This window comes from Cololabis saira, chromosome 3, assembly GCF_033807715.1.
Source record: "Cololabis saira isolate AMF1-May2022 chromosome 3, fColSai1.1, whole genome shotgun sequence".
Taxonomy (NCBI): Eukaryota; Metazoa; Chordata; class Actinopteri; order Beloniformes; family Belonidae; genus Cololabis; species Cololabis saira.
This window is the reverse complement of record NC_084589.1, coordinates 42,550,072-42,571,816: the sequence shown is the minus strand read 5'-3', so window position 1 is coordinate 42,571,816 and position 21,745 is coordinate 42,550,072. Positions and strand designations below refer to the sequence as shown.

Here is a 21,745-nt window from a genome sequence, read left to right as displayed (position 1 = left end):
ATGTAGAGTCAGAACAGAAATGGCTAATTTAATGTGTACAACTGCTTTCTTGCAATTGCCTTGTCAAATATTAAAACAAGGGTTCTTGTCAATGACATTTAACTAAAAACACAGATGAAACCCTTCATTTTTTTGTACTTTATCAAAACTAGCTTTATATCCGAGTGAGTCAGAATGACAACAAAGCAAACACAACCGCTTAAAAGTAACTGAGAGAAGATGCAGTTTTGTAAACGGGTATTCAGTCGTAAAACAAGTCATTCAGATGAACTAAATCAAACAGTTTAAAGTGACTTCTAACTTTCTAAAACAGGGTGGGACTCCCTTGGAAATATGAAACTGCAGATTGTGCAGGTTTGAACAGAAACTTCAGCAGAGCGGCACTGCCACGGCGACTGTGAGCTCAGAAGCGTTCTTTCGGCTCGCTCAGTTTGCGCTTCTTCTTCGCCACAGACGCAGCAGACGAGTCCTGGCTGAGAACCTGGTACTCAGAAACCTGAAAGCAGCAGAAGCATCGAGCCCTTCGCAGTCAGTAAACCGCAGTATTTCGTGCACATACCGAGAGACAACAACCCACTCTGAGAAGGCCGAGTGATCGCGGGTGACTCATCTGTGAAACAAACACGGTTCCTACGCGTTTTCCCCTTCAAGATTCTGCCTAGATCTGCAGAGGACACGTCTTTTATGTATCAAGTTCAGTGAAAAACATCTAATTCTAACTTTTTTTGTTTCCAAACTGAGCTACGGTTCATGCGAGGACATGATTCCACCCACAATTTGCCCCTTTGAGAGCTAAATAATGAAGGTAATCCTTTAGTGAAGCCTGCATGACTAAATCATCACGTTAAATCATTATTATCGTTCTACTGTAGGAAAACTGATGGTGTAATGCATAATTACCTGCTTTTCCTTCTCCAGCGTCGCCTGCTCGCTGCTCACAGTCACGTTTGTCTCCACACAGGATTTCTGTTTTTTCAAATGACAAAAAAGCTGAAATTATGTAGAACCTTAACTTTATTTAAAAAAAAAACATTGACAGAAGGATGGTTTCCTTATATTAAATTAATGAGTGGCTTGATGTTGATTTGGGTATCTATTTAATTGGTGATTTGCTTTGATTTTTAAGGATGAAGGTAACATGTAGATGCACCTTTATTTTAAAAATCTTTTTTATTTTTTGAGGAATGTTTGTTATCCCCACAGAGGCAATTTGTTTTACTGGCAGTCTTTCTCTTACTTTTTGCTTTTATTTCATTAATTTAATTAATCTTTTTGAGGGTAGGCAAATAATAAGCTTTGCTTCAGCCTACCCCTTTTTCGGTCTAGATGTTATTTGTTTATTTGTATATTGGAAACTTTTTTGTTACGTTTTCTTTGAACAATGTATTCGTTTTCTTGTTGTCATTTTTATTCTTGGTTTTTTATTTTTTTTGTGTTATGACCGAAAATAAACTAAACTAAACTAAAAAAAAAAAAAAAAAAAAACAACAAAAAACAAACATTTACTATTAAAAATATACCAGGTAAAAGCTAATAACCTCAACTCAGTACCAGTAATTTGAGCAACCTGATTAAAGTATCATTTGTTCTGGATTAATGAAATATTTTGTTGCTTTAAGAAAACATGTAACTGTATTTAGAGACAACAATGTAGTCAAGAAAGCTCTTGCTTTTCTCACTGTTAATGTTCTTTTGCACTTCATATTCTGTGTTGCCATTTGTTCAGCATAATACTCATATTTTCATGATCATGTCTACAGTAATTTTTTTTATTTTCTTTTTTCTTTTTTTTATTATTTTATTTTCATTCATGTTCTACATGCAATTTTTATGATATATTATTTATTTTTATTTTTATGATTTTGTATCCTCATAACTATTTTGTTAAATGTTATTAGGTCGGGGCTCCTCATAAGCCTACTGGCTTGCTCGCTCTTCCTTGCACAGTTTCTTTTAACTGCACTTATTTGTGTAATGTTATTCTTTTATGTTATGTGCTAAAAAAAAAAAAAAAACTAAACTTAGAGCGAAGGAACAGGCTCCAGAGAGCTCTGTGAGTAGTTTCAATAACCCGCACTCTGACATACAGGTAGTCATTTGCACTGAAGTAGTTTTATGTTGTATAGGTGTAAAGTGCGGTAAAGAGTAGAAGATGGACAGAACGGGTGGCTTTGGAGTCTGGAGTGATAGACTGACCGCCATGGACTTGATTATCCGTCCACTCCTGGTCCTCTTCACGCCCACCTCCAAGTCAGCCGTTTTCTTCAGAAGAGCCTGCATGTAGCAGGAGAGAGAGATGGTTTGTATTGCAGGTGACCTTTAAGTGCACTCCAGGCTGCACCGAGCTCAAAGCCGCTCTCCGTTTCTGAGCTGGCGGCAGGTGCTTCATTTCTTTGAACTCACAATTGCAGCTCAACACAGATGTTTAAGTTTAAGGCTGAGAGAACGTTTGCTCTCACATTCTGAGGTAATGGTGCTTCTCTATCTGTGAGGCCCATTTTCTTCCAGATATGTAGACACTTTTTATTCATACGTTTTGATTCTTCACACCCAGCTCAACAAAAGTCAATAGCTGCATGTAACAATTTAGTGATTTTCTGTGCGAAATGCTCACGATAAGTAAAGTAAAGCTTAGTTAGTGTCATACGTACCTCAGTGACTTCCTCACAAGTCTCGGTCTGCATGTGAAGGCTCGTCTGGGTCTCTTAAATGAACAAAAAATACATAAATTAATGTCTGTCTGTCTCTGTCTGTCTGTCTATCTATTAGGGCTGTGCGATTAATCGATTTTAAATCTAAATCGGATTTATTAATCAAGACGATGTTAAAAAAAAGGAAAATCGGAAAATCGATTTTCCTTTTTTGCATCTTTGTCATCTTTGTTTGGTCAAGAAAATTGTAAATGTTGTCACTTTACTAAACTCAAGGAGGATTTACAGTATCTTTCAATTGCACTTCATCCCAATAGGGAAATTTGTTTGCTATTTTTCTTTAAAAATAAAGATAAAATATTTGAAACAATTTATTCCATTGTCTTTTGTAGTTTTACCAAAAAAATCGAAATCGAAAATCGGGTTTTCAGAGAAAACAATCGGGATTTTATTTTTGTCCAAAATCGCCCAGCCCTACTATCTATGTATGTACAGGACTGTCTCAGAAAATTAGAATATTGTGATAAAGTTCTTTATTTTCTGTAATGCAATTAAAAAAAAAAAAAGTCATACATTCTGGATTCATTACAAATCAACTGAAATATTGCAAGCCTTTTATTATTTTAATATTGCTGATTATGGCTTACAGTTTAAGATTAAGATTCCCAGAATATTCAAATTTTTTGAGATAGGATATTTGAGTTTTTTCTTAAGCTGTAAGCCATGATCAGCAATATTAAAATAATAAAAGGCTTGCAATATTTCAGTTGATTTGTAATGAATCCAGAATGTATGACATTTTTGTTTTTGTAATTGCATTACAGAAAATAAAGAACTTTATCACAATATTCTAATTTTCTGAGACAGTCCTGTATAGCACAGTTTCAGCCAATATTTTACTATCAACCAGTCATATTATTAAGATATTAAAAATGCTAATATATAGCAAAATTAAAATCTAAAATAAATCATAAAGACATCCGCGGTTGACTTTCATTGTTTATATGAAACTGAGAGTCTCAGTTAGAACCGTTTATGGCCCATTCGTGTTTATTCGGGGCGTAAGCGATGTCCGTGTGATGTAACGATGTTGCTTTAACATTTTCCTCTCCTAAACTTCAGCAGGGTTTTCCACCAGTAAGGAAACATTTAGTTCACAAACAAAGCGGACTGGTCCCCGGAGATGCCATCATGCATGAATTACCGGTGATATCCTGGTCCGTGCTCTCACCGGTGAGCTCCTTCAGCTCTTCGGGTGCTTGACTCTGCAGAGTGAGACAGATAATATCGGAACAACACATTTGGAAGACGTCAACACTTTGGCCACAACTACAAAATGCTGACATCGCTGTCTAACTCAACCGCTCTGACCTGTGACCTTTCTTTCATATGCAACATTTAGCTACCAAACTAGTGTTAATTGTTAAGCTGTTTATCTGTGTTTGAAAACAATCACTTTGGTAAGCCCAAAGCTGTAACTGGAGCATTTAGCATTCATTGCAAAAGCGGAGGCTAATGACATCATGTGGAAGGAACCGATGTGAGCAGTGTTTATGAGAACAAACCGGCGGAGATAACTTATGCAACAGGGCTGCCAACTCTCATGCAATCGACACTTTTCACATGCTCTCAGATCACATGTTTATTTTCTCAGGCAGCAAACAAATTCCTAACTGATAGCGCTGCAGAATCCAAAAAGCACGGAGAGACAAGTCAGGGCAGGCAGCATCATGTAACAGCAGTACTGGAGTTGAGGGGGGATGAGGGGGGGTGGCATCCCTCCTGAAATATAACGGTCAAAATCATCCCTCCTTTCCATCCCTTATGTCATTTTATCAATGAATGTGGTTTTACTGCTATTTCAACATTTAGAGTCATCACCAGAAAAAATAACACCAGAAAAATAACTTATTTGACAATTTTCACCTGTTTCAAGTACATTTTCACTTGAAATACAGTAAGTAGAAAAATCTGCCAGTGGGACAAGATTTATCTTCTTATTACAAGAAAAAAAATCTTGTTCCACTGGCAGATTTTTCTACTTATTTTAAGTGAAAATTTACTTGAAACAGGTGAAAATTGTTGTTTTTTCCAGTGATGAGTTTTGTTTTAAGTGTAATGAGATTTATTTACTAAAATTAGACATTTTTACGGTGGCCGAGACCCGCCATTGCTGCAAATTAAAGAAACGCTGCAAATAAAAAGAAACGCGCTGAAAATAAAACGACGCAAATAAAAAAGCCACAACGGAAGTGAATTACCGGGGACTATTTTTGCTGATGCACCGGTGTTTTTTTACGTGAGAGGAGAAGTCCCTGACCATCACACACAGCTTCAACTTCACATTCATCCAAATAACTATTGTTACCCACGCTTTAGATTATTATTGCCATTATTATTAATGATAAAAACAACAAAAACAACAACACCTCTCACATAAAAACACCAGTGCATCGGCAAAAACAGCCCCGGGTAATTCACTTCCATTGTGGCTTTTTTATTTGCGTCGTTTTTAATTTTATTTGAAGCGGGGTTTCTTTATATTTTCAGCGTTTCTTTTATTTGCAGCGGCGTTTCTATTTGTTTGCAGCGTTTATTTTATTTGCTAAGCGTTTATTTTATTTGCAGCAGCGTTTGTTTCTGTTTGCAGCGTTACTTTTATTTTCCGCAATGGCGGGTCTCGGCCACCGTACATTTTAACTAGAAATAAGACAAATATTCTTGTTAAGATTTAGAGTTTTTGCAGTGATCCATTTTACTTATCCTGTGAAGGACAGAGTCATATTGATAAGTTCAGAAAACTGTTTTTTATTGTTGTTTTGATGTATTTGATGTAAGCCCAGTGGATATTTAAAGCTTACAGAAGGCTGCATTTAACTGCTGCTATGTCATTCCTGCAGTATTTCTGCAGGTGTTTTGGTCAGTGCTATTATTTGCAATATATTGTATTATTTGTAATCAGCACAAATTATCTGTCCCCATAAGATAAAATCTACCATCCCCCCTGATTGTTTTTTACAACTCAAATACTGTGTAACAGTATTTTACTAAAGTCTTATCAGAAAAAAAAACCCCACTATTTATTTACCCAGATGTGTTCTCGACGAGACAGACCATGAAATGATGTGCTGACCTGTAATAAGACTTTCTCCTGCACCTTCACTAGCCACCGGTCCCTCACTTGAACGCTGGCCTCCACCTGCAGACAATAAGCACCGTGCACGGCTGCGAGTGAGAACCTGGAAACAGGGACTGCGGGGAAACTTGTTGGTTGTAAGTAAGAGTTGACACGTTCAGGCTTTTTCTATCCTGCTGTGTCACAGTTCTGTGAATCCACCTGCTCCAGTCTCCGTTTCTCTGTGGCCATCTCAAACTTCACACAGTGGAAGGGGGTGGCCACCTCGCCCATGGTCAGTCTGACCGACTCCTGCTCAAACTCCAGTATGTCACTGTCGGCCTCGATGAAGCCTGGAGGCTGGTAGCCCTGGGGGGTCACTGGGAAGAAAAGGAGACAAACTTAAAGCCAAAGAAGCAAACAGAGATACATTTCTGTGTACTGTACACACACAGTCTCCCTACTAGAGCTGGGTATCGATTCAAATGTCAAGAATCGATTCGATTCCGATTCTTAAGATTCAGAATCGATTATCACCATTTGATCCGATCCGATTCGATATTGATTTGGGTTAGCGTTGCCTGGATTATATGACTGTAAAATAACTATTGAAATAATAATTTCACAATAATTATTGTGAAATAACTAAGAAATAAATAACTCAAATAGGCATTTCAATATCCATTTAAAGTGCAAAAAAAGAAATTGCAACAGCTCAAGCAGTAAACAAATTATTTTAGCTTGTCTGATTTATTCTGTCACCAGACACACAGCTTGCCATGAAGCACCCGGCATTTTTCAGGTATTTCATGACAAACCATGTCCGATAACAGAGAAACCAAACAAGCTATAGTAAATATAGATAATATGAACTTCATTGCAGGGGCGTCAATTGGGTATGAAGGTACGGCAGCCGCCACACCTCGGCTTCAAGGGAAAATGTAAATGTTTTTTTTTTAAATACATTTATGGAATTACTCTGTGTCTATTTGTATTGATTATTCTATTACTTAATACATATAGAATAACTACAAATGCAAATCAGAACAACATGATCGATTTCACTAGTTATTTTACACTACAAAAACTCAAAATCTTAACAAGAATATTTGTCTTATTTCTAGTTAAAATGTCAAATTTTTAGTCAAAAAAATCTCATTAAACTTAAAACAAGACTCAAAAACAACCAATTTCACCTGTTTCAAGTAGATTTTCACTTAAAATAAGTGGAAAAATCTGCCAGTGGAACAAGATTTTTTTGCTTGTAATGAGAAGATAAATCTTGTCCCACTGGCAGATTTTTCTACTTATTTCAAGTGAAAATTTACTTGAAACAGGTGAAAATTGTCAAATAAGTTATTTTTCTGGTAATGACTCTTGTTTTAAGTGTAATGATATTTTTTGACTAAAAATGAGACATTTTAACTAGAAATAAGAAAAATATTCCTGGTAAGATTTTGAGTTTTTGCAGTGAGCGAGACTGCATTTGAAAAAGTTTAAATTTTCTTGACCACACAGATAAGCTCTGCTATTTGCTGGACGTGTTGATTGATACTCTAGTTAAGTTCTGTGACTTGTAACCTTGCCATACCTTAGCTTCGACTGAATTGACGCCACTGCTTCATTGAACAAATATAACATTTAGAAATTTAAGCTGAAATGTCCAGCATTTTCTCTAAAGAAAAGTTCATTTAGTTCAGGAGTTTTCAAAACTACTGGGATTAAAGTTCACCAGGCAAAAATGTAATGATGGAAAAAAAAAAATTAATAATAAAAAAAAAGAAATCGATCTTTAGGAATTAATATGAGAATCGATTTAGAATCAGAAAATCGATTTTTTCAACACAGGCCTACTCCCTACGGCAGTTTACTTTTAGAGACTAGGTTGTATAAGTCATGTTCGACTTCACGTAAATGCAAAAGACCGAGGCAACAAAAGTCACGTGAGTTGTCTGTAGAGACGCCACAACAGCTACCACTTCCTTTTTCAGCTTTTTTCCCTTTTTTATGATCATCTACAAATTATTATTGACAAGTGTTGCCGCCTCCTCCTACAATTTTTAAAAAAACGTAATCATTGTGTCTCTATTTATAATTTACACAAGGTCCCGCTGTTTTTTGGGGAATTCGAATTGTTCAAATGTGAGAAAAGAAAGTGCCAATTATCAGTTGTTTACGCTATAAATGTGTCATCTTTGTGTAAATTTATACAAAGACATCGGGGTAAATGATGTTAAAACGACAGCCAACAAACATTAAAGCTGCAGAACGCTGGAAACAGGTACGAGAACCTTTACAAATGAAAACATACAGGACTGTCTCAGAAAATTAGAATATTGTGATAAAGTCCTTTATTTTCTGTAATGCAATTAAAAAAACAAAAATGTCATACATTCTGGATTCATTACAAATCAACTGAAATATTGCAAGCCTTTTGTTATTTTAATATTGCTGATTATGGTTTACAGATTAAGATTAAAATTCCCAGAATATTCTAATTTTTTGAGATAGGATATTTGAGTTTTCTTAAGCTGTAAGCCATGATCAGCAATATTAAAATAATAAAAGGCTTGCAATATTTCAGTTGATTTGTAATGAATCCAGAATGTATGACAGTTTTGCATTAAAGAAAATAAAGGACTTTATCACAATATTCTAATTTTCTGAGACAGTCCTGTAAATACATTAATTGATATTAAAAAAAAATCATGGATGGATGCACGTTAAAAGCTTTAAAAAACTGTGCAAAATCCATTTAACTTGCAACTTGAAGGAATGGGTCTTTTCTTTTGTACGTCTCACCATCGTCGTAGTAGGCTAGCTTCATGTTGAGGCAAACGTTTTCGGGCAGGGGCCCCAGATTCTGCATGAGAGTGTAGAGCTTCCTCACCAGCAGGACGCTGGCTTTCCTGGTGTTTCCCACCGACATTGTCGACAACTTTTGACCTTTGCTGATGAGCAAAAGGGGCAAGAAGAAGAGACAAAGCTTTAGGTCAGTATTGCTTGAATATGCCTGTCATCTCTTTTGCTCTGCCAGACGTGACTGGATTACCCATAAAATGAGCAGTAAACTGTACTGAAGCTCTTCTGAGCTGCGTTTAGAGAGGCTGTATATACCTGTTATTATGAGGCGGTTAACCCTTTCAAAAATCACAACTGCTATAATAACACATCCTACATGGAACTAATATGTCAGTTCAATTCAAATCAACTTAATTAAACCCTGAAGGCAAATACGTTGTTGCATCTGTCACCATTTGAAACAACGCTTGTGTGTTATCTGATATTATCTTATCCAAGTATTTTCACTTGGATGAAATTACAAAATTTCCAGTTTTCAAAATATTAAGATATACACAACAAAATCAATGTCTTTTTTGTGATCTTCCAAAAAAATATAGAATAAAGAATCAATAATTAGGAACATTTTAAATAAAATAAATACATAAATAAAACTCCCTGACTCCCAAAGTCTCCAGACTCTTTTATCAGTGACATTCATACGAGGCCTGCAGGTAAATGAACCTGCTATAAAAACCAGATAAAAGTCAGCTGCTGCGGTTGAGCCTGCTTGGATGTTTGGGCTCGTATTATCCCGAGAGTCAAGGATCACAAACAGCTGCCAAAGAAAATGCACAACTGAACTGCCGAAAAGCATCAATCAGGAGAGGGATTTAAGAGAATATCTAAGGCCATACTGTCAATGTCATCATCAATAAGAGGAGAAAATGTGGCACCACGGAGACATCGTAAGAATCAGGATGACCATCTAAAGTTTATGAAAGAGGGAGAAACTTTATCCAGGAGTCTAATAGCAACACTGAAGGAACTACAGGTTTTCCTGGAAGTTACTGGTCGCTCCTCAAATGTGACGGCCACCTCTTTTACTGTACGTGGCAAAATGAAAGCAGTTTCTTACAACAACAACAACAATAAAAAGAATGTAATTGAAGAAAATTAAGAACTTCATATTCCAACATGACAATGACCCAAAGCATACATCAAAAACAAGGTACAATCGCTCCAGAAAAATAAAATCAAAGTCTCTGAGTGGCCCAAAGCTCAATCCCACCAAAAAGCTACGAAATGATAGCCTAGAACAGGGGTGGGAAATCCGCGGCTCCAGAGCCGCATACGGCTCTTTAGCGCCGCCCTAGTGGCTCCCTGGAGCTTTTTAAAAGTTTTTTTCCCTTTTTTTTTTTCCCCTTTTTTCTTCTTTTTTTCCTTTTCTCGACATTTCAATTTTTTTCTCGAAATTTTGACTTTTTTCTCGACATTTCAACTTTTTTCTCGACATTTCGACTTTTTTCTCGACATTTCGGCTTTTTCTCGAAATTTTAACTTTTTTCGTGAAATTTTGACTATTTCCTCGACATTTCGACTTTTTTCTCGAAGTTTTGACTTTTTTCTCGACATTTCGACTTTTTTCCCAACATTTTGACTTTTTTCTCAACATTTCGACTTTTTTCTCAAAGTTTTGACTTTTTTCTCGACATTTCGACTTTGTTCTCAAAATTTTGATTTTTTTCTCTCGACATTATGGTTTTTTTCTCAACATTTCGACTTTTTCTCGAAATTTTGACTTTTTTCGTGAAATTTTGACTATTTCCTCGACATTTCGACTTTTTTCTCAACATTTCGACTTTTTTCTCGAAGTTTTGACTTTTTTCTCGACATTTCGACTTTTTTCCCAACATTTTGACTTTTTTCTCGCCATTTCGGCTTTTTTTTCAACATTTCGACTTTGTTCTCAAAATTGAATTTTTTTTTCTCGACATTTTTACTTTTTTCTCGAAATTTTTACTTTTTTCTTGACATTCCGACTTTTTTCTAGACATTTCGACTTTTGTCTCGAAGCGCATAATGAAAAAAAAATCTTTCCCCAGTTATAACTAATATAGAAACATGCAGCATGTGTTGCCTTCATTCTAAGGCTTATACAAAACTTTTCATTTTTTGCGGCTCCAGACATATTTGTTTTTTGTGTTTTTGGTCCAATAAAGCTCTTTCAACATTTTGGGTTGCCGACCCCTGGCCTAGAAAATCAAGACGTACACCTAGCAAATTTAAATTTGCTTTGCAGGTACATCTAGCAACCTAGCAACCACCGTTGGAGCTCAAAAGATATGCAGAGCCAATCAAATCAATCTATCCTTGTAAAGAGTCCTCGGATGGGCTTAACACAATGACGACAGAGCGGCGATGTGATCTGGATGTAAACAGTGTAGATGGCTGCAGCTGAGGACCAACGGCCGTTTGAATCAGCTTTGACACAAGAAAACAATCCTGACTTTTTCTTCTAAAATTGAACAAAATATGTCACTTAAATCGTTCGTTAGCAAGGTAGATGTCTTTGTTATTTTGCCGGCAGGCGTCTCATTTCTGTTGCTCTGAATAGATCAGAGTTCGCTGCTCTGATTGGTCGCAGCGATAACCAAATATATGCAACGGCAGTTCCATCAGCAACTGCTGGTGCCGTCCCTAGAATCAGGAGACCCTGTGCATCGTTTTTAGACCCTACATCAGGGGTATTCAACTAGATTAGGCCGGGGCCACATCTGCAAAAGGACTGTATGGAGGGGGCCACACGTGGAAAATCTGGGGGTTTTCAAAATGTATTTTGCACTTAAAGACAAAGATTTATGTATAAATATTACATTTGTGAACAGGAATGAGCAGGAGAATATATCTGTCTAGTTTACATATGAATTATGTATTAATTGTCTCCAGATTTGGTCATTGTGAATGTTAAATATAATATTCAGATAAAGAAATATTATTTTAAATGAAAGTTCATTTGTAAACCATGCATTGTGCAAACTTAATGAAGTTGATATTGACCTACTTTTAATAAAACACGCCATAATGACAAAGCACCACTTTCCACCAACATTTCCTTATTTGAATATTATATTAAGCATTGAGCACAAGCATTTCAGTCCATATTAGCCAGTTTGATGTTATAAATAAGCAACCAAAATATTAACCATAAGCTCCTTTATTTATGACACATTTGTGCATTATATCAGCAAAACAAAACAATCGCATTAAATTATAGGAGGCTTAGAAGTCTGTCTGAAATGCAAAATCCTCATTTAGAGATTCAAATGAAAAACATTTCAGGCCAATCCTAGAAGCCTAATGATGTAAACAAGTCCTCTAAAAACAACGGAGGTTAATAACAAATAATGTGACAAACATTATCACTGTGCAACAATGGCAAAAAATCCAAAGTAGTAGAACACATCTTTAGCAGAGATTAACATGTACAAACACTGTCCAATGAATCATTAACCAACTGAAAAGGCTACCAAGCATCTGAAACTTTTATTAATTAACAAAATGCGATATGTAAACATGTAGTATTTGAACCACTTCCGGCCGGCCGGAAGTGACATTAAATGCAACGATATATACAGGGCTGCACATAATTATTTTGGTCTGGTGCTCAGAGGAGCCCCTGGATATGTGACTTGGGGCTCCAAAAACGCGGTGACCCGGATCGATAAAAGAGGGATGCAGGAATAAGTTATAGGCAAAACGATATTTATTCACTTATAAAGATGAATTAACAAATTATGGTGCGTATTAGTCTGTAGAGTCAGTATAAAAGTTACAGTTTTTATCGGCCAGATTGGGATGCTCATGGAATATTTTGCACCTAGAAATAAAGGACGCCCCGATTTCAGCAACGCAGGAGCCAAAAAAAAGCCCCAAAACTTCTAAACTGCATAAAAATGTGTTTATTTTATATGAAAAAACGTGTTCTTTAATAGCATTGAACTTGCATGACTGTACAGACAGCCAACCATATAGCAGCTGAAATAGCCTCCTATGCTCTGTATGTCCATATCAGCCAAGGTGTAGAATATTGCTTCAGGTGAAGAATATGGTGTAAAAGTTAACTTATTTCAATAATTCAACTTAAAAGGTGAAACTAATATATTACCTAGTCTTATTACATGCAAAGCAAGATATATTGAACCTTTATTTGTTATAATTTTGATGATGGAATTGTTTGATTTCATAAAATATTCTCTAATTTATTTTTTATTTGGGGTTTTCATAAACTTTGAGCCATAATCAGAGAGCAGCGTCTTGCTGCTGCAGGCACGCTGCTGCTGCATGCAGTGACGGACACTGGCTGATTTATGGTTCCGTGTTGCACCAACGCAGAGCTTACGGGGTAGGGTACGCGTCGCCGCGTAACATCATGCAGCCACTTCTCGGCGAACACACGTTTTCTGTTCGATTCGGGTAGTGGTTTAGTTTGGCGTGTCTTTGTAGTTGGTGGTGGTGGAACGCCAAAATAATTACTTAATGGCGCTTGCTTCTTGGACATTTTGACGAGACGTGTCGGGGTTTGTTCAGTAAAGCTGATCCTTACCTCTCTTCCTGCCCAACCGTGGAGGGGGAGTAAGGACGCGCTGTGATTGGCCAGTACCAACTTTGAGTGGCAGTTCTGGGGAAAAGCTCTCCCAATAGATTTTTTAATATTAGTATTCCGGTCTGGCCACAACCAATAATATGAGCCCCAGCTGTTGGTACGCAAAAGCGCTTCGCAGCACAAGATTGACAGCGCACTGAGGATTTTGACGGCGCATGCGCTCTGGCGGCCCACTTATGTGCAGCCCTGGATATATAAAATGGTTTATATTAAAAACATTAATAAGTAGGTATGAAATATGACCAGGGGCCACATAAAAACTCCTGGCGGGCCGCAAGTGGCCCGCGGGCCGCCAGTTGAATATCCCTGCCCTACATCTTTCTAATTCTGCTCTATCAGACTGATGGAACGTCGTAAAAGGAGCCAAACACGGGAGGTCTACTTACAGTTTGGAGGAACTTACTTTTTGTTTTTGCATTGGTTGAAATGAAATGCCCAATAAATAATAATTTTTTCTATTTATCTTCTCTGGATTTCTGTATGTTGGAATATGGCAATTACAATGTCTGGCATTTATGTTGTTGTTTCTGTCTTTATATTAAAAAAAAAGCTATTTCATATGGGTGAGTAAAATTTTTATACTCGTGGTTGATGAAAGCAAAGAGTCAAACTCAAGTGACTTCCTTCTATGTTATTAAAACAAAACCATCCAGAATGAAAATACCTTTCAAAATCCATATGAGCCCCTTCAGCAGTATACTGGAGCTTAAACTGGTAATATTCAGTCACTTTCTGAAAGAGAATAAAAATTGCTGCGTATAAGATCCAAAAATAATCATACAGACAACTAGTGATCCGTACAGTGGCGTGAATTTGAACGTTACCTGGGGGTTCTCCCGGTCAGTATAAATCTAATAAAAGAGCCAAATAGGAAAAACATCAGCACCAAAAAAAAAACCTCTGGATTTATTAGGATTTTATAGGAAAGAGAACACCGTAAAACCTCATATTAAAACTGTCAAGGAGTGAATTACAGTTGCTATTGTCACTTTTCCAAGCAGACCCCTAACTCTGATGTCTTTGTCTCAGGCCGGGATTCAAGAACACACATATAAAAGATAAAGACATGCATGATACTTACAGACATGATGACTATCCGCAGCTGTTCAGAATAAAGAGTGCAGAGAATAAATAAATAAATAAATGAGTGTTAGTCACAGTGAAGATGTCCTGAGCTTGTAGCGTTCACGTATGTCGTCAGCTCAACGGTGACTCACTGGGTACACGTTTTATAACTGATAGAAATGGTTGAATGCGACTTACATATTTCTTCTGGATGGCATCAAAACACCCCTGCATCCTGGAAGAGTTTATAAACAATCCATTCAGTTCGCATGAATGATGCACATACACGACACGAGTAAAAAGACACGTACTGTACCACAGTAATCCTATCAGGAAAGTTTAAGAACTGACTATGAAGCATGACGACTCTGATCCATCCTCAATAAATATCGAGTTTTTGACTGTGTTAACATGACCTAAGATGTTTTTTTTTATGTGTCACAACTAGGAATGGGCGATATTTTACCGTTCACGATAAACCGTCAAAAAAATTCCCCACAGTAAGAATTTGTCTTCTCGAGGTAAAAATGATGAATTCCCGTGGATGACGTTTTTGTGTAAAGCTGATTTATGGTTCTGCGTTAAATCAACGCACAACGTACGTGAAGGAAGGAAGGAAGGAAGGAAGGAAGGAAGGAAGGAAGGAAGGAAGGAAGGAAGGAAGGAAGGAAGGAAGGAAGGAAGGAAGGAAGGAAGGAAGGAAGGAAGGAAGGAAGGAAGGAAGGAAGGAAGGAGGAAATGAGCAAGAAAGAAAGAAATAAAGAAAGAAAGAAATGAGCCTGAAAGAAAGAAAGAAAGAAAGGAGCCAGAAAGAAAGAAAGAAAGAAAGAAAGAAATGAGCCAGAAAGAAAGAAAGAAAGAAAGGAGCCAGAAAGAAAGAAAGAAAGAAATGAGCCAGAAAGAAAGAAAGAAAGAAAGAAAGAAAGAAATGAGCCAGAAAGAAAGAAAGAAAGAAAGAAAGAAATGAGCCAGAAAGAAAGAAAGAAAGAAAGAAAGAAAGAAATGAGCCAGAAAGAAAGAAATGAGTCTGAAAGAAAGAAAGAAATGAGCCTGAAAGAAAGAAAGAAAGAAAGAAAGAAAGAAAGAAAGAAAGAAAGAAAGAAAGAAAGAAAGAAATGAGCCTGAAAGAAAGAAAGAAATGAGCCTGAAAGAAAGAAAGAAAGAAAGAAAGAAAGAAAGAAAGAAAGAAAGAAAGGAGCCAGAAAGAAAGAAAGAAATGAGTCTGAAAGAAAGAAAGAAAGAAATAAATAAAGAAAGAAAGAAATGAGCCTGAAAGAAAGAAAGAAAGAAATGAGCCAGAAAGAAAGAAAGAAAGAAAGGAAGAAAGGAGCCAGAAAGAAAGAAAGAAAGAAAGAAAGAAAGAAAGAAAGAAAGAAAGAAAGAAAGAAAGAAAGAAAGAAAGAAAGAAAGAAAGAAAGAAAGAAAGAAAGAAAGAAAGAAAGAAAGAAAGAAAGAAGGATAAATTCCCATTGATGACGTTTTTGTGTAACAAACATGGCGGATCTGAGAGTGAGATAGATTTATAGTTACAAAGATGGAGTTGAATTGGTATTTTTTTAATCGTCATTCTTACCGTTACCGGGATAAATGCCAGAAATTATCGTGATACATTTTTTAGTCCATACCGCCCATCCCTAGTCACAACACATGAAGTTTAACTGATCAACAATTCTGGCAACAATTCGAGGAGCAAGTTAGTAAACTTTACCACTTTAGTATTTGAGTGGCACCGGGACATTCCCGTTCCCCTTTGAGGATCATCACTTGTTGATCTGTGAGGACAAAAAGAGACAGGATTCTCTATTTTTTAGGGGGTAAATATTTGGTAAATATTGTTAAATAGAACCACTGGCCTCAGTGATGTGTAGACAAATATTTTTCACATGTCATCTTACCGTCTACATATTTTGGCCCGTAGGCTCTCTCCGGGAATATCCCCCGGAGGTACGTGACGCCAGAGACCGCGATGGCTAACAGCTTCTTCACAACAATCAGGGACTGCTGCTCGGTGGAAACCTCAGTCGGCAACAGCTGAGCAGCCTGCGTGAGTGAGAGACACGAGTCAGAACCGGCGCCATTTACTTGTCCTAGTAAACCAGGACGTATTATACTGATTTAACAGGCCACAATTTTATTTCAGCACTTTCTGAGAAAAAGATTTACAGGCTTTAGCAAGTGTAAATCAGGTTAATTTCTCCCACACAATGTGGTGCTCCTCTTCTCTCTAGCCCAGGGGTCGGCAACCCTAGTGGCTCCTGGAGCTTTTTCAAAAATGTTTCACCTTTTTTTCCTTTTTTTTCCCCTTTTTCTTCTTTTTTTTCTTTCTTTTTCTCTTTTTTTCCCTTTTTTTCTTTCTTTTTTCTTGTTTTTTTTTGCTTTTTTCTTCTTTTTTTCCCTTTTTTCTTCCTTTTTTTCTCTTTCTTTGTCTTTATTTTCTTTTTTCACTTTTTTTCTTTCTTTCTTGTTTTTTTTTCTTTTTTCTTCTTTCTTTCCTTTTTTTCCTCTTTTTTTTCTTCCTTTTTCCTTTCCTTTTTAATCTTGACATTTCTGCTTTTTTCTCAACATTTCGACTTTTTTCTCAACATTTGAACTTTTTTCTCAAGATTGTACTTCAACATTAATCTCAACATTTTGACTTTTTTCTCTAAATTTTGACTTTTTTCTCCACATTTTGACTTTTTTTTCGACATTTGTCCTTTCACCATTTGTCTTCATTCTAAGGTTTATACAAGACCTTTCCTTTTTTGCGGCTCCAGACATATTCGTTTTTTGTGTTTTTGGTCCAATATGGCTCTTTCAACATTTTGGGTTGCCGACCCCTGCTCTAGCCTTTTCTTTTCCAGTATTGCCGGTCTGGTCTGCTGAGATTTACGTTTGCCCTTCGTTGACTGCAGTCCAAAAGGTGCTGCTTTCATTTTGGAGTAGGGATACGGGGTTGAGATCGTGTTCTTACACTCATAGCAAATCCCCCATCAACATGTTTGGGTTTGTGCAACAGTTATAGAAGGCAGCTACATGTTCTGTTGATTTCTTCTAGTGCAATTTGTACAGTATTTTGTTGTATAAATCGGAACCGTGACCATAGAAAGATACTTTTACATACAAATAATATAACAATGACCAGAAAATAGGCAAACTTGACATTTTTACCTGAGTTTCATGATTTTTGCTACAATCTCTCCCTTAATGTGTATATCAGTTTATGTAGTCAAGCTGCGTAAGACTTTGAAATAGGCCTGTGTTGAAAAAATCGATTTCCCAATTCTAAATCGATTCTCATATTAATTCCTAAAAATCGATTCATATGTCTAAAGATCGATTTTTTTTTCCTTTATTTATTTATGTTTTGTTTTTTTTCATCATTACATTACAACTTTTGGTTATTTTTTTGTTTATCCCCAAAAAAGGAATGTTTTGTTGGACACGAGAATAACTGGTGCCATGTTTTTGCCTTTAAATATGTTTAAAGGGTTAGGTTATAATTGCATAAATTGTCTATATTTCATTACTTTATATACTGTCTTGGGGTTACATTTGCAAAAATGCTAAAAACCAAATGCTCAAAAATTAAAAACCAAAATAGACCGAAAATGGAACAAATAAAAATGGAATGTGGGAAAAAAAAAAAAAACGATTTCATCCGTCTCTGTTTCCTCCCTGGATCTGTTTGATAATTCTGACCCACGATGTTTCTGAAAGCAGTTCTATCAGCATTCTGGGAGCTGATTGGTCCTTACAGCATCATTAGCTGTAGGGCTGGGCGATATATCGAGATTTTAATATATATCGATATATTTTCAAACGCGATATGGTACGAGACAATATCGTTTATATCGAAAACATTTTTTTTTTTTTATTTTGATATAGCTTATTTTGTGACAAATTGACTTGAATGTTTTATTTGAGATTTGCACAAATGTTTTGTTATTTGCACAACTGTCAACCTCAGTGGAAAAGTCTGCCTGTTACTGTCTACATTGTATTAATTGCACAGTGTATTTTAATTTAATTTTTATGCAGGAAAGGGATATTTGTTTTATTTTATTCAAGAAGCATTTTTATTCTACATATGCAGGCAGTTTATTTTTATTTCATTTGTTTTATACATTTTGATATTGTGCAGACCTCTGTTAATAAAGGGACCTGTGTGACATTTGGCACGAGGCTTTGTATTAAAAGTGACTGTTTTTTTAAGGGTTTGCCTCAGAAAAAAATGAAGCTAACAGAGATGCTATGCTATAATGTTTTGGGGGAAACCCCAGTTATGGCACAGAAAAAATATCGATATATATCGAGTATCGCCATTCAGCTAGAAAATATCGAGATATGACTTTTGGTCAATATCGCCCAGCCCTAATTAGCTGCAATACTTGCTGTTTAATCTCAATATAACCTAGTAGTAATATTTTGCATAACTACAGTCATATAATTCATGCAACAGCTCAAAAAACAGTTTTAATAACACTAACCCAAATCAATATCGGAATCGAATCGAATCAAATCAAATCAAATCAAATCTTGATAATCGATTCTGAATCTTAAGAATCGGAATCGATTCGATTCTTGACATTTGAATCGACCCCCAGCCCTAGTTCGAACCACGTTGAAAGACTATGCCGGCTTGAGGGTTTGTACCCGTCGATTTGTAAAAACCAAAACGCCAGCTGTGTCATAAACGACATAAAAGTATGGATCCACCTATCCTGTACCTGAAGGTCAGGCTGCGGTGGGGGTGTAATGTCATTGGGGATATGTTCTTAGCAGACTTTGGGCTCCTTAACACCAATTGAGCAGCATTTAAACACCACAGCATACCTAAGTATTGTTGCTCCCCCTGTCCATCCCTATATGACCACAGTGTACCCATCTTCTGATGGATTCTTCTGGCACAGTAATCCAGCATGTCACAAAACTACTTTACTGTACTCCAGTGTCCTCCACAGTCACTAGATCTCAATTAAATAGAGCACCCATGGGAAGTGGTGGAAGGGGACATTCCCATCATGGATGTGGAGCAACCAATCTGCAGAAACTGTGTGATGTTATTATCGGCAATATGAACCAAAATCTCTGAGGAATCTTTCCAACACCTTGTTGAATCTGTGGCACAAAGATTTGAAGCAGTTCTGGAGGCGAAATGGGGTTAAACCTGGTGCCTAAGAAAATCATGCAGTAATTCTTTTCTTTTGTTTCAAGACCACAAAGGGGCTCCCAAACTAGGCTTGCCACCCGTCCCTTAAAATACGGAATTGTTACGTAATTGGGAATTAAAAGTTGCGTTCCGTATTGAACCAATACAGACACATATTATGCTCTTATTTAATAATGTCATAATATACAGGTGAAGGTCAGAAAATTCGAATATATTGCAAAACTTCATTCTTAGTAAATTCAACTAAAGGTGAAACAAATATATTATTTCCCACTACATTCAAAGTGAGATATTTCAAACCTTTATTTGTTATAATTTTGGTGATTATGGCTCACAGTTTATGAAAACCCCAAATGAAAAAATCTCTAATTATGAAATCAATAAAGAATTCAATCATCAAAATAATAACAAATAAAGGTTTAACACATCTTGCTTTGCGTGTAATGAGAGTATGTAATATATTAGTTTCACCTTTTAAGTTGAATTATTGAAATCAATTAACTTTTACACCATATTCTAGTTGAATTATTGAAATAAATTAACTTTTACACGATATTCTAGTTGAATTATTGAAATAAATTAACTTTTACACCATATTCTAGTTGAATTATTCAAATAAATTAACTTTTGCACCATATTCTAATGTTCCGACCTTCACCTGTAGGTTATTATACATCTGGGCTGATGGACGTACACATCATAGGAGGATATTTCAGCTGCTAGTATGGTTGGCTGTCTGTACAGTCATGCAAGTTAAATGCTATTAAAGCACTTTGAACTTTAAATCAAAGCGTTTTGTTTTGTCATATAAAATAAATACATTTCTATGCAGTTTAGAAGTTTTGGGGAAGTCTGTTTTTTTGGCGCCTGCGCTGCTGAAATCAGGGTGTCCCTTATTTCTATTTTTGAAAGGTGGCAACCCTATCCTAAACACAAATGACGACCCTGCTGATTTATTAATCTGTAATACTATTATAATTATTATTGTTGTTATTATTCTGAATTAATATAGGTCATTCTTTTTGACATTTGAAAATAAATATTATTCAGATCTGGCAGATCTGAATAATTTTCCCTTCATGTTTTATTGAAAATAATTTATACAGTCATTTTATGTGTACAGCTAATTGTATGCATTAGAGCTGGGTATCGATTCAAATGTCAAGAATCGATTCGATTCCGATTCTTAAGATTCAGAATCGATTATCACCATTTGATTCGATATTGATTTGGGTTAGTGTTGCCCGGATTATATAACTATTGAAATAATAATTTCACAATAATTATTGTGAAATAACTAAGAAATAAATAACTCAAATAGGCATTTCAATATCCATTTAAAGTGCAAAAAAAGAAAGAAATTGCAACAGCTCAAGCAGTAAACAAATTATTTTAGCTTGTCTGATTTATTCTGTCACCAGACACATTTTTCAGGTATTTCATGACAAACCGTGTCCGATAACAGAGAAACCAAATAAGCTATAGTAAATATAGATAATATGAACTTCATTGAACTAATATAACGTTTAGAAATTTAAGCTGAAATGTTCATTTAGTTCAGGAGTTTTCAAAACTACTGGGATTAAAGTTCACCAGGCAAAAATGTAATGATGAAAAAAAAAAATTAATAAAAAAAATAATAAAAAAGATCGATCTTTAGACATACAAATCGATTTTTAGGAATTAATATGAGAATCGATTTAGAATCAGAAAATCGATTTTTTCAACACAGGCCTAGTATGCATTGTATCAGAAAACATTGAAATTGCAGATATTTTACCTGAGTAGGTCTCGCTTTTTGCATACATGCCATTGTTTTGATGGGAGGGAAGAAAAAACAAACAGCAAAACAGAAAATCTGCAAAGAACAGAAAAAACATATTTAACATATAAAAACAAACATTTATAGTATCCGAGCCTTAGCTACTAATTATGCTAATTGACTTATTTCTTCTATACAAAACTGAGGCTGTGCCCTAACTGTTAATAATCAGGCTTGGACTATTACTGTAGCATTAAAAGTGTTTAACAAAACAACAGAGTGCAAATCTTTAAGTAAAAGGGTAAAAAACTACTATAAAGAGTTAGTCCTTACATGATCTGACGGGCAGCAAATGGAGCCAATTATAAGAGAGGTGTCGGAGTCAAAAGTGAAAAAAAAACTACATACAGCTCTTCTTCAAGTGAGGTTATTGTCTTAATTAATCAAAATAAAGACGCAGGTGGTGTTGAATAAAACACCTGCCGGTTTCCACGGCGTCTTTTGGTGATATTAAGGTAATTTATATTGATGCAGAGCAGTCAGTGTACCGCAT

General features: G+C 35.9%; 1 protein-coding gene across 1 annotated transcript; it reads right to left on the bottom strand.

Moving 5' to 3' along the window:
- Positions 1-300: 300 nt before the first annotated feature.
- Positions 301-21,678, bottom strand: hormad1 (HORMA domain containing 1). The gene is made up of 16 exons (XM_061717985.1): positions 21,526-21,678; positions 21,211-21,288; positions 16,174-16,318; positions 15,987-16,050; positions 14,477-14,513; positions 14,295-14,315; positions 14,038-14,064; positions 13,878-13,945; positions 8,569-8,717; positions 5,989-6,146; positions 5,785-5,850; positions 3,856-3,916; positions 2,652-2,704; positions 2,197-2,274; positions 901-966; positions 301-496 (listed from the first exon to the last, which is right to left on the bottom strand). Exons 2-16 carry the CDS (start codon positions 21,241-21,243, stop codon positions 404-406), a joined length of 1,119 nt encoding a protein of 372 aa, XP_061573969.1. The 5' UTR covers positions 21,244-21,288; positions 21,526-21,678; the 3' UTR covers positions 301-403.
- Positions 21,679-21,745: the final 67 nt, after the last annotated feature.